This window comes from Sceloporus undulatus, chromosome 4, assembly GCF_019175285.1.
Source record: "Sceloporus undulatus isolate JIND9_A2432 ecotype Alabama chromosome 4, SceUnd_v1.1, whole genome shotgun sequence".
Classification (NCBI taxonomy): Eukaryota; Metazoa; Chordata; class Lepidosauria; order Squamata; family Phrynosomatidae; genus Sceloporus; species Sceloporus undulatus.
Genome location: NC_056525.1, coordinates 66,802,212 through 66,823,776, shown reverse-complemented (window position 1 = coordinate 66,823,776; position 21,565 = coordinate 66,802,212). Strand labels below are relative to the sequence as shown.

At 39.8% G+C, this 21,565-nt stretch overlaps 1 protein-coding gene across 5 annotated transcripts; it reads right to left on the bottom strand.

The window, feature by feature from the left end:
* Positions 1-530: 530 nt before the first annotated feature.
* KCTD20 (potassium channel tetramerization domain containing 20) lies at positions 531-20,828 on the bottom strand. Of its 5 annotated transcripts, none has more exons than XM_042462012.1 (9): positions 20,702-20,828; positions 18,163-18,354; positions 13,573-13,772; positions 11,981-12,236; positions 9,588-9,690; positions 8,572-8,692; positions 8,217-8,414; positions 5,837-5,947; positions 531-4,613 (listed from the first exon to the last, which is right to left on the bottom strand). In XM_042462012.1, exons 2-9 carry the CDS (start codon positions 18,195-18,197, stop codon positions 4,321-4,323), a joined length of 1,317 nt encoding a protein of 438 aa, XP_042317946.1. In that variant the 5' UTR covers positions 18,198-18,354; positions 20,702-20,828; the 3' UTR covers positions 531-4,320. The 5 variants fall into 5 exon arrangements, with proteins under 5 accessions (XP_042317946.1, XP_042317951.1, XP_042317947.1 ...); XM_042462017.1 differs by having other exon boundaries at positions 11,981-12,149; XM_042462013.1 differs by lacking the exon at positions 18,163-18,354.
* Between the last annotated feature and the right edge of the window lie 737 nt (positions 20,829-21,565).

The following is a 21,565-nucleotide window of genomic DNA, read 5'->3' as shown; positions in this document are numbered from 1 at the left end:
ACTTTGCCTCTAATCCTAAACACAGCCACAGATACCTGTGTTAATTTTGAAAAGATGTTCACATTAATCTATATCCAAGCAGTAAGCAGACCTACACTGTTTTAGCAACAAGTATCTTAGGGAGTCTTCACATTACAGAAATAGAACAAAATAAGATCAAAAGCACTTTATTAAGAGTATAAAGTAGCATGTGAACAACTGTTATATCAACAATAACTACAGAAAGTATAACCTTGTGAACACTGAATATTGACCTTACTATAAACAGAAAACATTGATTTGTATTTTTAGGGCAGATAATGGAAGAAGTACAGCTGTGATATCCACCCCCCGCCCCCAAAATAGAAATATTCATTTTGCCCTTAATTCCAAAACACATTGCTGAAATAATCCAGTTTGATACTGGTTTAACTGTCCTGGTTCAATGGTAGGGAATCCTGGGAGTTGTAGTTTATTGTGGCACAAGAGCCCTCTGACAGGGAAGGCTAAATGTCTCTACAGTTCCTAGAATTCCCAAGCATTGAGCCAGGGCAGTTAAAACAGTCTCAAACTGGACTTCTGCAGTGTGGTTTGGACCTAAGTTTGGGGGGGGGGGGCTCTTTAGCATTATCTAAGAATTATATTGTTTTTTAGTTAAAAAAACAACAACATGTATGTAACTTTAGACCTGTATGCACTGTTTTCCCCCCCTAAAGATTTAGCTCATAACTATTAAGGAAAGTATAATCTTACAAAGGTGTCTTCAACCTGCCAGTCATCTTAACTGTATCAAATAATGTCAGATTTGCTTTTCTGTGGCATAGTTACTCATTCTTTGGATTACTTCATGTTTAAAGTTCAACTACTTATATGAAAACCTTTATTCTTTGAATCCTGTTTTAAGAACTGCTTCACGTTTTATCAAATTTTGGATTGGATCCAGACTTAGAGGATCCACTGAAATTGATTTCAGTAGGAAAATCCAGACCATTATGTTTGTTGTGCCAATACTACTGTCTGCTGCAACACATATACAATGTGAAGGGCAAGTGTATGTTTTTGAACATGCAGTAAACCTGGTTAGGATAATAACGCTGTCTGGGATTCCTAATATCTGTTTAGAAATATGTCTCTGAATGCATTGCTGAGTAAAATCTTTTCAAATCTACACTGAACATTCATTGCTTCTCCTAAGTTCAAGTTAAAGATGTTAATGAAGTTCCCAGAACTATTTTTACTATGGAGAAACATGTCAAACCAGTTTAAAAACTGGCTTAATTTTCTGTTGGTGATTAGCTTTGAAGTAAATGTTTGCATTGTGTTTTGAGAACAATTGTGCCAAACCTGAGAGTGGCATACTTTGCCAATTCAGGATATTGTACTTAATTTAACACTGAAAGGGTTCATACACAATAATTTTGTTTCCTTCTTTAAATGCTGAGTGCCTGTAAGTGTGCAAGTCATCCTACTGGATGTAGATGTCTTTTGTTAAAAGACCAAAGGGAGTGAAAACCACCTCAGTTTGTTGAGTTCTGGGGTGGCTTTTTTTCTTTGTTGTTTGTTCTTCTTCAAAAAACGTTCTGTAGGCACTTTGTGAAAGAAACACTAGATGATTAAAATCAGTTTGATTTGAATATTGCTAAATAGAGTTAGACCTCTATATATACAGATTCAACCATCCACTATTTGAAAATATTTTTAAAATACATACAAATTCCAAAAAACAAACCTTGCTATTTTATACATTTTACGTATATATGTTGTGCCGTTTTATATAAGGGGTACCATTTTACTATGCCATTATATTTAATGGGTCTTGAGCATCCACAGATTTTGGTATCCACTCTGTATGTGTGTCCTATAACCAAGCAGGTACCAAGGGCCCACTATGCATGGCTCTTACTATAAACTTTGAATAGTTGAAAAGTTGCAATGCTGTGCATATGTTCCCAAGAGAAAGCCAGCTGAACACAGTGGGCTTCTTAAGTAAATATATAGAACTGCATTGTAAATCTGTTTATTTTAAGTTAGCAATGTGACAATACCAAGGTCTGTTGATCTTCCTTAAAAACAAAAGTGAAAAGATTAATTGAAATGGGCCATGGAGCTCAATGAAAGTAACAGTGATCTAGGGCAATTCATTCCCAGAAAATGTAAAATTGCTTTTTTCTGACTCTGCAAAACTATTTCCAGTATGTGGCAGAATAAAGTAGATGTTCTTTTGAGTCTGCAAAATAGATGTGCTTGCAGGCATTCCCCCTCCCCCCCAAAAAAAGTATTTTTGTAGTTAATTTCAAGTAGGGATGGTTGCAAATTTCTCAACACATTCTTCAAACCAACACTAGACATTCATCTCATTGCTCTGCAGAGAATGTAGCTGCATCATCAACATTTAGAGCTGCTTGCAATTAAGCAGCAGGTTGGCATTAACTAGCCCAAACTGATAGTGTGATTTCCAAAGAGACACTATAGAACAGCCAACACAAACATTCAGCAAAGCTACTGTGCTTGCCCATTAAAAACAAATAAACAAACATCTTGTACATGGTAAGTTAATATAGGACCAAAACGTGCCCAGCTTTCCCCCAATAATATTTTTATAGGGGGTATTTCCCTACATGCTTTCAAAATAAAACTATGAACCATGCCATAATGACCTTGCTGACACAATTCAGATCTTCAGTACTGCCTTACCAGAGGGAGGAAGCAGCACAGGAGTTAATTGTTCCCTTTGATAATGTAACACCCTTTAAGCAAGTTCAGCTTCATGTGAACTGTGTAACAGCAGACAGAAGTAGTGCTAAGGCTATACAGGTGAAAAAACAATTCTTAAGTAATGTATTGGCATCACTAATCTTCATAGTAGTTTGACGCTTGGAGGATCAAGTACTCAGTTCCTTAGCAAGAGAAGAAATCACTGGTCTCTTGGTCTACAAAGCCTATAGCATTCAGCAGGTACTGCAGCCTTAGGATAGTATCACTTAACTACAGGACTTTAGGAAGAAAGGGCAAACTACAGATGCAACATTTCAATGCAGATGTTTTTTGTACACCTCTGTATCAAGACTACTTTGTGGATTTCACTAACACTTTCTGCCCAAATTTACTAGCCAGTGGAAATAAAATATTTCATATATATACTACAGGCATACATGGACACAAATAACTTTGCCCTGAGTTGAAAATGCAGCATTTTTGGTGGTGAATTAGGTTTTTGAGAGCTACTTTCTTCATCCTAAAGAGACAGCTTTGCATGTTCCCTGGAAGATTATGCAGGAGAAGATCCCAATGTGTTGAGCTCAAAATCTTATGTGTGTAATTTAGATTGTGTACTACTGTATCTGCATTTTCAATGTCTTTTCAGCATCTCCCTGAGATTAAGAAGTTTATAGAGCTGGTTTATGAGGTGCTGAAGGAGTGAAGTTGGGGGGAGGAGGAACATCTGGACTGTTTTCACCAATACAGTGTGATTGCATACAACCTCGCTGAAAAGAACCACAGGGTTGGATCAGGAATAAAGATCAATGGAGTTCCACATGGCCTTCAAGAGAGAGGGGAAGCTCCAGTCCATGGGCCTAAACTTGCAAAAAGTCCCAAGAATGCCCATTCTCCCATTCTCTATTTCTTTCTGTCTACTGAGGGGGAAATAATGTCAGAAAGTGGTGGCAGAGTTGGTTGGTCCTAGGATCTGGATTGAATTCTGAGTCTAAGCCTTGTGGTAGTTGTGGATTCCCCACAAGCCTAAATCAGAAAGTGGTAGGGCTTGTGAGAAGCCACAACTTCCACAAGGCTTGGACCAAGAGTGCAATCTAGATCCTGAGACCAACAAACTCTGCCACCCCTGCCCTAGAAGATCTTGGGGTAAGCATCCTTGGGACTCTTTCTAGCAATTATTACCTGCTGAAAAACTGGAGGATTTCCTTTGCAAGGGTATGCAGGGCTGCAGGGACAAAGAGGAATCAGTGAACACAGCTTCCAGAAAGAATCTTTCAATTCATGGAATAACAATCTGGATCCAATCTGTTATCTTTTGTTCCTGCTGACAGCAAACATACCACATTATAGCTGAGTTGCTCATGTTGTCACGGAGGAGGCCTAAACTGTAACACAGGTGCAGTTCCTCTTTGGAGAAATGTGTGGGAGTGCTCAAAAGCTGATGAAATAATACTAGTCCACACGGCTTGAAGAATCTGTCTTTAGAGAGCACAGCCACCCAAGAGTTAAATAGCTGGTAGGAGAGCCAATTAGAAGATGACTAGTGGTAGGATGCCCTGGGTATTTACTCCTGACCCAGTGCATTAACCAAATTGGCCTGGGACACCTTTGCATTTCACTAAAGTATTAATCTGGTAGAACATTAGCATCCATTTGAGAAAACGGGGCATTTAATCTGTCAAGTTCATCTACCTGGGGAGGGTGATGAAGCACAATCTGCTGATCTTCTGGTGCATCTTCACCCACCACCACAAGGTTTGTTAGGGATTTGCTTCTAACACACTGGAAATCAACATGGCGACTCTTCCCCTCCTCTTTTTCCCAAGACATCTGGATGAATGGGCGTTGCACATAGTTGTAGATGACTTCTGAGCGCCCTCCAGACCGTCTCTTCACTTTCTCTTTACAGGTGGGATAGCCTAAAACACAGTTATTTTGGCATCATTATAATCATTGGCCAGTTTCAATCTCTAAGTAGCCCTATTATGTATTCAGGAAAGGAAGAGAATTTCTAACATCTATATTTGTAGACTTCAAAGCCTTTTATATACATCAGCTGAAATTATGTATCACCTACTTAATTATGTAACTGCTTTAGTTACATAGCTAAGTAGTATCTCCCAACCCAACCCCCAATCCTCCCCCATCCCCACTTAGCAGGCAGCAGGCACTGTCAACCACAAGGTTTCTCTGTTGCTTGGCAAGCAGTTGACTGACTTTCTCATCCTGTGACTGGTGTGACTGGCAGAAACAAAGTCCCTGTTGCAATTCCCCTTCACATCAAAGACTACTAGTGTGGGAGTGGATGGGGATATCAGTCAGCTGCTTCCCAATACAGAGAAGAAACCCCTGTTGCTTGCAGCAGCTGCTGCCCAAGACATAGGGACTGGGAGACTTTCATAGTCCCTGCTTACTCCCTAAACTAGTGAATATGCAGGGATTGTGAAGACAAACCAGTCAGAGATGCATAACTCTATACATTTGTAACTGCCTTAGTAAATTCATTTATCAGCTTCTCTTTGGCTTGTAAACAAAATTATAATAAAACCACAATACAGTAGACCACACTTCAAAAGCTGGAGGATATGGAGCAAAGACTGGGGTGTTTTACTAGGCAGCTTCCTATGAAAAAAGGCAGTCCTTTTAGTGCCCTGGACTCAAGCTGTTTAGGATATGTTAGGCCTTGGTATGGCAGATCCACTAAAGAGGAGACAGATGTGTTCTCCTCATTTTACAAAGGAGTTAATCCTCACAGTGTGCAAGTTTAACTTCTCAAGCCCTGGTTTTTGAAGTGAAGGACTGCAGTTCTCTAAAATGATTGGTGAAAGGCACTGGGTTTTTAATTAAAAGGAAGAACTGGTGTGATATACTCATGCTAACAAGCAGGAAACCTTGAACACAGGACTGACCGCTAACTCTCTGTAGAACTAGTTCCTGGGAACTTCTAAAAAGGGGTTGTCAGCTATGGACCTCCAGATGTTTCCCCCAACAACTGTAGCCAACAACAGCCAATGGGAAGGATTATGGAAACTGCTGTCTAAAGACACCTGCAAAACCACAGTTGCTCATCCCTGGTCTAAAATGAAACTGCTGGTGGTTTCTTCTTAAAAGCTATTTATTACTTTCTAACATCTATACTTGCCTTCAATGCCAATTCGAATGTTTTTCAGGCCACGTTCTTTCAGCACAGCTTTTGCCACATCCCGATTCTCAATGTACTTGAAAAATCTGTAGAGCTTATTGCTATATAGAACTTGAGAGGGGGAGGGAAAGAGTCATAATTAATAATGTGTAACAATTACACCTCATTCAATCGAAAGCATGCAGAAATAAATTCTGAAAGATCTGCAGAAGTGAGAGAATAGGGATGAAAACCTTTGCATTTCAAGGGAGAGAAATGAAAAACAGGTGTGCACTGTAAAATTTGACAGTGCACAAAGGTTTTGCATTTTAGAATAATATTTCTATAAATAAATATCATAGTATTTTATTTTATTCCATTTTATTTTATCACTAGTCCACTCCCCCACCCCTAGTCTAAAAATCAAGACAGCTCACAATATAGTTAAAAGCATAATACAGCCAAATCACAGCAGTAAAAAATAATTAAATAACACTTTTATATTAAAAACAGCATTGAATATAACAATATAGATACATTTAAATCCTTCTGCAATAACCATTTAATCACAAAAAGCCTGCCTAAATAATTTCAAATAATTATTTTAATCATAAGTAAACATAAAACTAAAAACAAGTGCACACACAAGGACAAGCACCAAAACAAAATATAACAAAATATATATCCACCGCACAAAAACAAAAAGACATATAACAAAGTACTTTCTTTCCTCTATCTTGTGTCTTTATTTTCTATTCTCCTGCCCTTTTCATTCTTCTCATTCCTAATTATTTGTCCCCTACTGTGACTTTTCTCCATATTTCCCTTTTATTGGGGAATAGATATAAAACCAATATCGCTTATAATCTGTTAGTTTTGATGGTTTTCAGTAAATTAATCTACTTTAATTTTCAGATATTTTATCATCTGTGACCAGTCCTTCTCAAACCTTTTAGTAGATTTGTCCCCAAGTAAAATTGTTAGTTCATCATTTTTATTAGAATCTTTCACTTTTATAAATAAAGGTTTTCCTTTTTGCCTTGTGCAGGCTGATTTCCAGGAAGCTTTTGCTCTTTACTGTAGTATACTATGCATAGCTGTTTTCAGCAATGGCCAGGAATGCATTTCCACAGTTAAACCCAGTGCTCCAGCTGTGCCCTTTCCTTGAGATGTCAGACTTGGCACATGCCTTGGTAACATCCCATTTGGATTACTGTAATGCACTCCATATGGGGCTGCTTTTAGAAGCTGTTTGGAAACTTCAGTGGGCCCAAAGTATTACAGTTAAAACTTAGACTGCAGCTGTTTACAGGGGACAAACAACTACTTTGTTACAACAGGTTCACTACCTAATGGTCCTTTCCAGCCAAAGTTTAAAGTTCAGGTTGTAACCCACTCTCTCCCAAGCTTTGGTCCTCCAGATGTTTTAAACAACATCCAGAAGACCCAGAGAGTTGTGTCAAAAATTAGGAGTTCTGGGAAATAAAGTCCAAAGTATCTGGAGGGCCAAAGTCTGGGGACCACTGTTTTAACCAATAAAGCCCTATATACCATGGGCCCAGACTATCTGAAGAGTCTCGTCTCCCCATATGTGTCTGCTCCTCAACTTTTGAGATCCTTTCCCTTGGTTCCAACAGCATCACAGACACATTTGAAAGGTCCTTCTTGGTAGATGCTCCAAGGTGTGATATGCCCTCCCAGGAGAGACTAGATTGGTCCCTTTGCCCTGCTTCTGCTGGTAGGCAAATATCTTTTTATTTAAGCAGGCTTTTTGGAAGGAAGAATATCCTCCAGACTAGTTATGGCAGTTATAAGAATACATGGGAAATCTGTATCCCTATGTTGGGTACTGGAACAGAACAACATTTTTTAGATATTATGAAGACCATGTGGCCGAATATCAGTTTCTTCTCTGCTAAAAATTTTTCCTTATCTGGTTGTAATTTTAGTTTGTATCTCTGGTATTTCATAAGACAATATACAGTACTATATATACAATCCAGAGATACAAGGACTCCCTGAAACAACATCTCAGGCTCGGACAAATTGATCACCAACAATGGTCCACCCTGGCCTGGCATTGGGAGGCATGGAGATGCACTATCCACGATGCTGCAGACTTTTTCGAAAACTCACGCATAATGAGTCTTGAAGAAAAACGACAGCGCAGAAAGAACCACAACCCGGAAACATCACCCAAGGAGACTTTCTGCTGTGCTTTCTGCAACTGGACTTGTTTATCTCGGATTGGCCTTTTTAGCCATCAACGCGCCTGTAGTAAGCGTGGGATGAGTCCTTCCTGAATCTTCATTCATGAAGAAAAGCCAGAGATACTAGATATACAATCCAGTATATTTTGTTATTCAAATAACTTTCTCTCTCACACAAACAGATCACCTACTTTGTGAGTATTCTTCTCCCATTGGAGGCGGGTAGTCTTCATCCCAGTCCACTATGTCTTCTTCAGTTAACACCACAATGTGACATTCACGTTCTCCTTTTTTGGCACTACCCACCATTATAGGTAGAATTAACTCTTCTAGATAGCTGTCAAACTGTTTGTGAGCTCCATCATTAGACAATTCATGCAATAACGCACCTGGCAGGAAACAAGTCACACATCAGTCCTTTGCACAGAAATGGACATTATCAACCTCACTAAATTCAAAGTGTCATCCCAATAACAGGAATAATAGAAAAATGATCAGATATGTGAAACCTTGACATGTCTTTCCTTTAAGTTTCACTACACTTACTTAAATCTTGACACTTGATTGTATTGAAGTCAAAGTTGATGCAAAGATAGTCACACGTATCTCTGAGATCAGGAATAGAAATTCCATCAGGGCAGTTAATGACTCCAGTTTTGTAATAATCCTGAAAGTATAAATATTAAAGTATGGCTTTTTGTCTGTGTTACTATTGTACTTGTTTATGTCAGGTCTGTACTCCCCCCCCCCCTTCAGAGATGGCATAGCAATAGTAATAGCAATAGCAAGTACATTCCTATACTGCTTATCAGCAAACTAGCATTCCCTAAGTGGTTTACAATGTGTAAGCCAATTGCCCCCAACAAGCTGGTTACTCCTTTTAACAACCTGCAAAATTGATGGAAGGTTGAGTGCACCTTGGAGTCCTTCTCTAGGATTAAACTTACAATGTTATGGCCACAATACCAGCATTTAACCACTATGCGACCAGGGCACCCAGGTAATTTCTCATCCAATAATCAACATCATAGCCCTCAGATGTGATTGGACTACATCTACATCTTCCATTACTTTTTTTTTTAAACCATAGCTCCCAGAATCTCCCAGCCAACATTTTCCCAAACTCTAAATCAGGATGAGAATCATTAAACCCTTCAGATATTGTGGGACTATAACTCCCAGCATTCTTCACATTTTCTCTACTGGTTGGGCCTGATGGGAGCTGGAATCCAACAATATCAGGAGAAATACATGATTCCTAGCCTTACTCTGAACTTTCTCAGGTTCCAAAATTTGCTTCAAACTCTCCTCGAATATCATGAATGGCGAACATGATAGGGGAGAAAAACAGAAGATATTCACACAGTAAGATATGATACAAACTAAATGCACCATATTTGAAGCATGCACAGGGAAGGAAATGAGGTCTACCTAAAGTCTGCAAATAGAGCAGAAAATGCTTATTTCAGAAGTTAAAATTTCTTTGGAACTTGAAAGGAAAAATAAAGATGTAAGAAACAGGGGGAACCAAACTACTTTTCCATCTTTGTGGGCTTCCTCACCAGCACAGTCCGGAAGACAGTGGAGCTGATTCCGTCTGCAATTTCGTATTCCCCCTTCTCATTTGGCCGAGTGAAGTTATATTCTCGTCCTGGTCCAAACATTCTGTAAGAGAACAAAGTATCTTAAGATATCTGTACCTGCATTCAGATACACAAACAACAATACAAAGGAAAATATGCAGTTTAAACCGTGAAAATTGCACAATTGACATTAACATGTGATTAAAATGAGATTAACACAAGAGCCATTATGCCATGAATAACCAGGGAATAACGAGGCAATAAAACAGTCTTTATTATTATTGTTGTTGTTGTCCTGTGGATGGTTTCCTGACATTTCTTGCCTGGTTATTCATGGGATAATGGCACTTTAATCACATTTCATCTTGACGTCGTGTGAAAACCATTAGTGCAATTGCGGGATTATCACAGGTTAATCACTGTTTATACTTCCAATTGTCCTACGTGTGATAAACTCCTAAGAGTAACTAAAGAATGACTAATCCACACAAATGCAAACCATATTTAAGCATGTGCAGTTATCTATATGCATAACTTATTCATTACATTAATAAATCATATTATATCAAAGACTTTAGTGTGGTATATCATGGATTAAAACAGCCAAATATTAAAGAGCGAGAGAAAGAGAGATTACAATAAAAACCAATAACTTAAAAACAAAACAAAACCAGTGGCTGGAATGTATCAGTCAGGTAATGTTTCTCTGTAAATAAAGGATTTCAATACGAGACCAAAAACAGAGAAGTATAGGTCCATGCTTAAATCTTAATTGGAGTGGCATTAGCTGGAAGCCCAACTCATGGGTGTTTTCCAAGTGGATAGGGAACAGACAGCGTTTTGCTACCAGAGGTAAGGCATGCAGTTCTCAAAGGACCAGCTCAGGCTTAACAATCTTGGTCCGGCAAACCACGGGTTATCATTCCAAGAATGAGTTTCCCTCATTCCCCTGCCCTTCCCCACCGTTTGGCTTCAATATTCAAAGCTTGGTTTCCAAAACTGTGGTTTCTGCTGCCAAGAAACAAGAATATGAAGCATGGATTTGATCACTAGGCATGACTTTGAGGATGTGGTTAAAAACATGCTTACATTGCCAAGGCTCTTTGATTAGAACAACTAGATACAGAAGCTCCTAACCCAGGTCAAGAATTTAGTTTAGGGAGGGGTGTTAACAGTCTGCCATGCTAGTTTACAGCTGAAAATGCTCCAGCTGTTGTTTGCTTTAGTTTTTAGAATATTAAAAATGGGGCAGGCAGCAGCTTCCAAGGAAATTTCAACATATAAGCAATTTAAAGAGATATTTTTCATTTCTATCTGATTTTTGCAAAATAATGTAGCCATTCTAAGAATGTTTTTAAAATAATGTTTTTGTTACATCTCCTTTGATTCTAAGATTACACCTATCAAGACACTACACAATCTATGGGATAAAGGTAAACTGTGAGTATGTTCATGTCTGACTTATAATATCATCCAAAGGAGCAGAAATTGGGGTGCATCCAATAAAATTGAGGCCCTTGAGATTTATCTCTTGCTTTTTTCCTGTGGACTATAATCTGATTCATCAGCTCTAACACATTTACTTTGAATTAAATCCTATTATTTTCAATAAGGTGCATTTCCATGCAAAAGAGAACAGTCCTAATATGTTGTCCAAATTCCAGAGTGTCATCATGCACAATGTGTTTAGGATCAGTGTTGCCAATCACCCTTGAAAAGAATCCTGATTGGCTTCCCGGAATGCCTCCAAATTCCCCAGAATCAGGTGGGACTTCCGGATCAGGGATGGGATTTTTGGGTCAGGGTTGCCGCAAGGCATTTTGGGAAGGCAAAAGGAGTAGGGGACTTCTGGGATGGGCGGTATGTCGGCCATTTTTTGGGAGGGGAAAGGTATTTTCAGCCATTTTGGAGGGGAAGGGCTGATTCCCTGGAAATTCCCCCAAAATATTATGTACCCAGAAAATAAACAGAATGGCTTTTTATTACCCGGAAACCGGGGAATTCCTCAGAAATCAGCAACACTGTTTAGTATGGCTGTTCTAAAATCTGAAGGTCTTTGAAAATGAGAACCAGGCGATGTAAAACCAGAGCTTAGAAAAGTTACTTTTTGGACTACAACTCCTAGAATTCCCCCAACCAGTATGTTCACTGCTTATGCTGTCTAGGATATTTGTGGAGCTGAAATCTAGATGAGTAACCTTTTCTTATTCAGTATAAGATACAAGATCTTAGCAGCTATATACTGAGTTGGGACCTTATGGAGCTGCAGAATATCTATCTATCTATCTACCTGCCTTCCATGAATGGAGCCAACAACCCGTCTGCATCCGAACACTGGTCTACAAGTTTTATAAAGTAGTAACATTGCTTACCTTCCCAACATTGTCTCAGGATGAGCTGTAAAAACCTGGGGATTTACAACAAATCTAGTGCCATCTACAACAAGAGTCACTTTCTCTGGTGCTTGGATGTGTGGACTGTTGTTCACGCTGTTACCAAATTGCTCCTGGGTCATATAATAGTCTTGATTTCTTTTACTCCCTGCTTGGAAGAAAATGCCTTGAGCTTCTTCAGGAGTATTTGAGCATTGAGGACTTCCTGGGTGAGAAGAGTATCTGTGCTCTGTGTCTAGATGCAGCAGACACAAGCAGCAGTTGAGAAACTGACATGATTCATTACTTTTTTTAAAAAGAAAGAGACCAACCCTTACCTATAATTTAAAAATAAATATTCAAACAAGTAACAGTATAACATTAAGAAAATAAAAACTGACAAAGAACTCTCAGCCAGTGGTGATCTCATTTTCCTGACCAATATGTTAGACTGGACTTTTACTGAATTTGTATACACACTGGCTCAATATACACAAATTAGCCAAATAGTAACCACAACACAATACAATTCATTCTCAGAGGGTTATTTAAGTTTGCTTGTTGTAGCCAAATCAAAAATTAGTCTTCTGACACTTTAAAGACAAGCACTTTTTCTTTTCACACAAGCTTTATGGACATTAGCCCACTTCATCCCATACTTGGGTTGTGCTTCTGATTTAGGTGGACTAGAGTGCACAAAAATGTATGACAAATATAATGTAGCCATCTTTAAGGTATTGTAGAAATCCCTGTTTTTCCCCCAAAACTCATAAAATGATCAGTCACATCTTTCAGTATATTTCAAACACAATGTTGACATTTCAGTAATGGAAAAAGGACTATTTTAGCTCCCATGCATGGCAGAGCTGTGGGAAATGCAAGTGGAAATGGGAGAGGCTGGCGTACTTATGGACTGCAGGAAAGACCAACTGAGGGCTGAACCAAAGTTAAATTTCCCATGAGCTGAAATCCTGATCATAATTGGGGCCCCTCAGCCATGAAACCTTTGGCAAGTCACATTCTCTCAGTTTTGGGAAAACAATGGCAAACCTCTGAATAAATTTGGCTAAGGAAACTCCATGATAGGTTTGCCTTAGGGTGGCCATAGGTCAGAAATGAGTTGAAAGCACACAACAACAACAAATTTTTAAACATATGAAAATGCTCATGCAACAGCAAAACTATCCATTTAATATAATGGATGCATTTGCATGGAATCATAAACCAGGATTCTGGAAAATGAAGAAGCAGTGTGCTAGAACACATATTTCATTTGGTCCCTTTTGTTTCATCCCACTAGCAGGCATTTCTAAACATATTAGAAGTGTCTCCTAAATTCAGGATCCTGGTTTGTGGGGGGCGTTTTTTCCCCCTCCAAACAAGTCAGAATTCATAAAAAGAGCAATAAGGAAATATTCCCTGTTTGGTTCGTATGATAAACAAACTATTTGTGATTTGTTTAGATACTTGTGCAAGCTCATTCACATAAGCCAGAATGCACTAGAATCCTGGATGACCATTCCAAAACAGTCACACAGTACTGAGTTGCAAGTTCCACAGTCCAAAGAACAGGACACTCCTTTTGTCCTTACCATGATTTCTGAATAATGGAGAAATGGTAAGAGTTTGACTGCCCTGTTTTGAGTTGCCTTCTCCCAGATCACGGGCAGTAGTAACATTTTCTGTCAACTGAGAAGATTCTTGATTGCTTGACCTTTCCATTCCAGTGGCATGATTAACACTCATTTGGGGCATCCGTAATTCAAACTGACTGGCCATCTGGAGAAAGGTTCTGTAAGAGGTTATAAAATAGAGGTTAGATATGGGACCGGGGAGGGACGGCTCTCAGCCTAATAGACCACAGGGCATCACCCATATATCACAGCCAATTAAATCATAATTTATTGCGTTGGAGGAACCCTGAGGGTCCCCTAACAAAAATGTTCACCTTCTGCTCTAAGTGCTATACTGTATCCCAAAGAAGAGATACAAGGACTCCGTGAAACAACACCTCAGGCTTGGCCAGATAGATCACCAACAATGGTCCTCCCTGGCCTCGCATCGGGAGGCATGGAGACGCACTATCCATGACGCTGCAGCCTTCTTCGAAAGCTCACGCCAAACGAGCCTTGAAGAGAGACGACAACGCAGAAAGAACCGCAACCTGGAAACATCACCCAAGGAGACTTTCTGCTGTGCTTTCTGCAACCGGACCTGCTTATCCCGAATTGGCCTTTTTAGTCACCAACGTGCTTGTACAAAGCGCGGGATGAGTCCTTCCTGAATCTTCGTTCGCAAAGCAAAGCCAGAGATATATACATCTAGAAATTTTAGTCAAAAATTGATCCAAAAAATGGGTTGATTTATACATGGGTCAATGTAAGTACAGTCACCCCTCCCTTTTTGCGGGGGACCATTCCAGACACAGACACAGACACAGACACAGACACACACACACACACACACACCATGAAAACAGAAATCCGCCAATATTCAAGCCCCATTGGCTTGAATGGCAGCATGTCCCTGTGGGCACCTGTGGGCACACGCCATGGTGTGCACTCCATTTTATGTCCCTCCATTTAGCCCTCATGCATAATCGAGGGATGTGGATTCAAAGTCTGCACTAATGGAGGGACGACTGTACTGTAGTTTAACTCTTATCAAAAAAGGAACCGTCTCCTTCTCTAAGTAGGGTGAGTAAAGGCAAGAGCTTAGTTCATTCTGAGAGCACCCAAAAGAAGTACCAACCCCTAGACTCTCTCCACTGTGGTGCTACTTCTGTCCTTTTTTGAATGCCTTGGCAAAATAGTGGTGGCACCAGCTCTTTGGCACTTCCCTTCAAAGGACAGCCAAGGGGAATTTGTCATTGAAGGATTTGAGTAAGACATTTGTGTATGCTTGACAGAATTTCTGGGTAAAAATCAGGCAAATTTATCACATTAAAGGCTATAATGACTGCTAACATAGTTGTCATTTTCTTTGCTTTGCCTTGTCATCTTTTTGACATGCATAAATTTTCTTAACCCCTGCCTGTGCCTGGTTGCCTGCCCAACATATGACATAACCATGATTTACTGTAGTTCTCACCTCATCCATCTAGTCTTTAGGGTGAGCACAAACAGCTTTAGCTTACAGTTGTAAACTGCTTAGACACTGTTAGTTCAGTATTAAGCGGTATATAAATGAAGCTTTGCCTGTCTCAATTTTATTTTCCTTTCTGTTGTCCTTTACCTCCTTTGTTACATGCCCCTAGGTTCCACCCCTGACTTATTCACAAGTCATATCAAAATTCATAATTTTGGCCCCAACATCTGCCCTCTAATTATATATGAGGTTGACTTATAGTTGAGTATATACAGTACTTATTAGTGCCTTCCAAATATACAAATTTCACAGGGAAAATATGCTTTATCTCACCACGAGTCCTGAGAAGTGGGAAACAGATAATTTCAACAAGAAACTCAAAACCACCAAAATTCTTTTCCACCCCTAGGTCTGTGGCAGGAAATAACACAGAGGGCAGCTAACCCATAAATCAAACTGTGAGAGCCCAACTCTGAATGTATTCAAACCAACTTCTTTCCCTCTGCTTTTGTGGGGTGGATGCATCATTTTGTAATGATATTTTCAGATTCTGGCAACAAGACTCCTCTGTCCAATTTTAGTATAGACAGTTGTATAGGCTATCACATGGCTTGACCCTTAATTGTAGGTTTAACACATTCCTGTTTTAAAATAAATCCAATTTCTCCAAATAGAATGTTGAAACTGTAGCCTAAAATACAGGTTAGCATTTACAGAGAGGAGGGGGTGGAATTTGAGGTTTCCATCTGAATGTCACCGGGTTGTGTTTTGTTTTTAAAAAAACAACTACCAGTACATTATTTACTCTCTGGCCCAGAAACAATGTGTGGCCAGCAGGAGATTTTCTTGTAATGACTTGATCTTTATCCATGCAACTCCTACTCCTGTAATCATTTCTCTTATCCCTGCTTAACATCATCATCAGCATAACCAGAGTGAACCAGCCATGCAACTGAGCTATGATTGGCCAAGGAACTCTGATGTGTCAGTAAGGATGTGCTTGTATGAACTCACAATAAGAAATTGTGTCTAGAAGGACTGGGACAAACAGGAAAATAGAGTGGATCACTGACTGTCTCTAAACATCCAAGAGAACAACAGTATATTTGTATTAAATAAGACCTTTTGGAGCTTTTTTCTGAATTGTTCCTCTCAGGGAGTCAAGTGACTCACTATAAGCAACAAAGAGGCTTGCAACCCCTTTAAAGATGAACAACTTTCATTTGGCATTAGCTTTCATGGACTCCAGTCCACTTCGTCAGATGCATCTGCTGCAATGGGCTACAGTCCACAAAAACCTAAACTTTTTGTCTTTTAAAGGTGCCACAAATGGATTTGCGGTTTCTCCTGCAACAGATTAACACACTACTCCTTAGACAATTCAAGAAAATAAAGGCATTTATTTGCCTCAATGTAGATGTATTACACTCTCATTAAAAGTTCTTCCCCCGATATGGGCAGTTTATAGGGACCCTTGACCTGTCTACTCTAAAATATAAATAAATAGAGAGCCAGCATGGCATAGGGGTTTGAGTGCTGGACTGTGACTCTGGAGACCGGGGTTTGATTCCCAGCTCAGCCATGAAACCCACTGGCTGACCTTGGGCAGGTCACATGCTCTCAGCCTCCTCTGAACAATTCTTCCCACAAATACCCTGGGATAGGTTCACCTTAAGGTTGACATAAATCAGAAATGACTTGAAAGCACACAACAACAACAATGTAAAAAGTACTAATTTTCCACCAGGATTTGTTATAGCCTAAATAGGCTTGGATCTAGATGTGAGAGGTTTGTGAATGGAAGCTGTTTAAGCACTTGGTCTTTCTGACCCCTTTCTACTCACCACCTCCTTCCTCCATCTACAGGTATCTCCTGAGGGCAACTTATTTCACCTGAGGGCTTATCTATATGTTTGTTTTGAAATGCAACTATGCTAATATCCCAGTAATGCATTCCCAAGAGTTTCCCTTCCTGTCCTATCCCTCTGTTGCATGACCAATTCCAAGGCCTTTCCTTCAGCGGCATGGAAAAAGGGCAGAGGGCTACAGGGGAGAAGGAGGGGAAAGCCCTGTGTTCTGAACAAGTCCTGTTCAGGCAACCTTTCTCAATTCCCTTGGTGGATTTATGGCCTTGGCTTTATCTGCACTGAGCACTGAATTAGATAATTTACACAATTTAGTTTTACATCATTTAATACAATTTTGGATATTGTTTTGTAATCTGGCAATAAAAAAATCCTATTATAAAACAGTAAGTAGATTTTCATGCCCTGTGCTTAAAAAACAACAACAGAGAGCCAGTGTAGTGTATGGTTTGAGTGTTGGACAAGGACTCTTGATTGGCCAGGATTCAAATTCCCGCTCAACCACAACGTGACAGATCCCTTTTCCCTAACACTCCAGACCCTAGAAATCCTAGAAACCTGTTGGGTTACCTTGGGAAAGTAGCACTCTCTGGGGAGTTTATCAAATGGGACAGGAGGCTCTCAATTTTGAAAGAGAAGATAGCGAGGTCAGTTCAAAAATTCACACAATTACGTGATTACTTATCACACCTTAAATGCATTGTAATGGCCTCCCCAAATGCGACCCAGATTCTGTGCAAAGTAAGCCATCACATCAGTGGGTTCTTAATTGCGAATTGGCATCCTTGTGCATGCTCAGTGAGACTCCAGATGACTGGAGCATAGCATATTTAGGCGAGTGAGAGAGAGGAACCAAGGAATCCCACAATTTACAAAAGAGGTGGGGGGGGGAGAATGGTTAAAAGAACATGCTCTATTCACATTAAAATGAGCATATATTCACTCTTGTCATGTTAAAACATGAATATAATGGTTATCCAATAGATCCCGGGCCATTCCTCTTAATTAGCAGGCAGCAGCCCCCCCCCCCCCCCCCCCCCCCCAAGGACAAGGGGAAGCAAAATGAAAGGGGAATAACAGCGTGTTTTAAGGGGAAGCCCCCGCTTCCAGATTGGGGGGGAGAACCAGGACCAAAGGAGACATGTACATCACACCAAAGAACAGCGCACTGAGTGCGAAGTTGCCTAGGACCAGGGTTTGTGACTTCGCTAGTTCACTAAATTTACTTAACTGTGGATTGACGTGTGATTGCGTTCAGAGTGCATTCGGAGTGCCAGCGATCACATGTGGTAACCTTTCATGCAATAACGTGAATATGCATGATTGCGTTCAGGATGACACTGGATTATACTTCCAATTTCAGTCGTGTGATATCATTCTTGGCCTCTTAGGAAGGTAATGGCAAACTCCCTCTGAATAAATCTTGCCACGAAAAAACCATGATAGGGTTACCTTTGGGTTGCCATAAGTGGGAAATGACTTGAAGACACAACTACTACTAAGGAAAACACTCATTCACTTAATTTTAAAAGTACAAAAATCTTTATAACACTGTATTAGTAAACAAGAACAGGGCAGTTTTTTTTAAAGCCATGTTCATCTTTGGCAGCATAAAAAGGAGGAAACAAGGTAAAGACAAAATGTGGCGGCATCTTTAAGACTAACTGGTTTCTATTTTGTGGAGAGATATTGTAGCACCTTTGAGACTAACTGAAAGAAAGAAATTGGCAGCATGGGAAGCATGTTGCCAATTGGATCTGAGGAAGTAGACTGAAGTCTACAAAAGCTCATGCTGTCAATTTCTTTCTTGTGCAGACAATCTCGAAGGGGCAGCCTCCAGCCACCTCTTTTACAGCCAGATCAGGGCCGCAGCAACCTCACAGCACAGCTCCAATCTGGCCTTTCCAGGGCACAAAAAGGAGCTGAAAAAAGCAGCTCCTTTTTGCACCCTGGAAAGGGTGTATTAGCCTCGGCAGCACGGCTTTATGGTGCTCCTTCAGCACTTCATCGTGCGGATACAGCGCCAGAGGAGCACAGTGATGCCGCACACCATGTGGTGTGGTGCGTCGCATTACGCCACCCTGGGGGCAGAGCCAGGGCATGCATTGTGTAGAGACTCTGCCCCAACCTGGTCCAAGCTGCCGGTCTGAACAGGGCCTTAGTCTCAAAGGTGCTGCAAGATCTCTCCAAATACTGATTCTACAGACTAACATGGTTTTTATTTTTCCATGAGCTTTCATGGATATAAATCCACGTAGTGGATTTCAATGGCTGAATGAAGATTCAAACTCTGGTCTCCAGAGTCATAGTCCAATGCTCAAAACATTATGCCAAGCTAGCATTTGCATTTATATTCCATTATAAACATCTCTACCAAGTTAAATGCTATTGGGATTTTGTTTGTTTGTCTTGTAGGTTTTCTGTTTCTTTTTAACACCATGATTTTTTGATAAGTAGCATTTTAGTACTCTATTTTATTTTATCTGTGTTTATGTGAGTGAGTCTGAGTATGTCAGAGAGACAGAAAAACAGGAAATACCTGTTTGAAATTAATTGTGGCAAGAGACTCTCCAAAAAGGAACAGCAATTTAATTGTTGTATGTCATTACTGCAATGAAGGTTTCAGTTGTTCAAAAGTAAAAAAATCCTTTCCAGTAAAACAGGGAGCAAAAATCATGGAAATATTAGCTAGACTTGAACGCTATATTATTCCTTAATATTGCATGTTGTAAACAACATTATTTAACAAGAAGACTGGAATAATTTGAATTTATGTAAAGATAGTCCACAAAGCAATCATACTGGAACAGCACAGCCAACATATATATTTGAATATTGCGGTGAGGCATGAAGCAAAAGACAGCCTGGTGTAGAGGTAAACATTGGACTAATACTCTGGAAACCAGGGTTCGATTTCTGATTGGACGTGGAAACCCACTGATGGGGTCACACAATCTCAGCCCCAGAAAACCTGTAACAGTTCGTTTTAGGATTGCCGTAGGGTTGCCATAATTCTCTACTAAAAACAGGGACAAAATGTAGGACAAAATTTTTCTTAAATGTCCTACATTTTGGGCTAAATTTTATCCTACAGTTGTCCTATATTTTGGTCTAAATTTTGTCCTACATTTTGTCCCTATTTCTAGTAGAGAATTATGGCAACCCTACAATCAGAAATGACTTGGAGGCATACAACAACACAAGGACAGTAGGGTTGCTCCCTTGGGTCTATGAGATATTCTGCAAGCCTTTTTATTTAATGTCTTGTGCATGACAAGACCTACTGCAAGCTTTCCATAACCTTCAGCTTTAACAAAAAGATCAGCAGAGGTTGTACACAAACACTCCTGCTGCCCATTTGGTGCTCCTTTTTGGAAAGGCTACTCAGAGGCCTCCGTTAAACATGGACAGCTGATTTCCTTAAAACAGAAATTAATTCTAGATTGTTATGCCAAAGCAATGTTTCTTCCTCCAAACACCCGGCCTTTCATTGCACCGTGAAGTTTTCCATTTCTTAGGAACACTAATTTTAAGATCTTGCACGGATACTTTTTACACATCTGAATTATATAATCTGCATTTGAAGTGCCAGCAACCTGAGAAGGCTGTTTTAAAAACAAAGTAGCCTATTTTGCCCTAGATCTCATGAAAAACATATACAGGGGACTGAAAATCCTGACCTACTTAACGCCAAGATCTATTCTTGGAATCAAAGATTCCAAGGGCAAATGCATTCTGAGGACAAAATAAACATATATATTCCACTCACCTACATTTAATCCGTGGCTCCAGTAGATGCAAGAATAAAAAATTTACCTTTAGGAGGGAAGGAAGACAAATCTAAGCAGCAGAAATGCTGACAGTTAACATTGTTTCTGCTGTAGGGATTTTATAATCTCCACCCTCATCTAAAGCCAGATGGTGATTCATGGACATATTTCAAGTTAAGAGTCCCTGCTCATCCAAGCACACAGAAAACACACACAGACACACACTGACACTATGCCTATGCCCAGGGTTTAGAGTTTGTTGAAATATTGGCCACTGGATTCACCCTGGATCTCTTAACAAATATACAGTATATTTATATTCCCAGCACTCTTCTATTTCTGCTCCCCAACCTGGTTCTTTGATTGCTCTGTTAACCCCTTCCTGGCGCAACATGATTTACTTTTAAATATCTTCACTTTGGTGATCATTTCTTTGTGTGTGTGATGTAGTTAGCCACCTTGAGCACCATATTTAACAGAAAAGGGGTGGGATATCAATGTAGTTAAATGAACAAGCAACCAAATATGGTGTAGTTATTATTTTCTGCCAAAAGAAAACACACTGAAACAGAATTAATTTTCAGATGCAAAGACTCACAGGTTTGCACAAATAAACTGTACATAAAGAATGCAATTTTAATCAGGGGGAGGATAGCCATATTAGATTTGCCACAAAAATAGTGAAGATTTTTGTGACCTTCAAGACCAACATGACTCCTGGTTGGGCTATAGCTCTGATACATCCGACAAAGTGGGCAGCGGTCCATAAAAATATATAAGTGCCATGCTAGTGTAGGGTGAAATTATTCTTTAAAAATTGTTTATCCTGATATCTGTCATAGAAGTTTTCACAGCTTTAGGCT

Coding starts and splice junctions, on each gene's coding strand:
- KCTD20 (XM_042462012.1), bottom strand. CDS start 18,197: ATGCACTCTGAACGCAATCACACGTCAATCCACAG. Junction 9,691..11,980: donor CCTGAGACAATGTTGGGAAG/GTAAGCAATGTT, acceptor GTTCTCTTACAG/AATGTTTGGACCAGGACGAG. Junction 5,948..8,216: donor GGGAGAAGAATACTCACAAA/GTAGGTGATCTG, acceptor CCCCCTCTCAAG/TTCTATATAGCAATAAGCTC.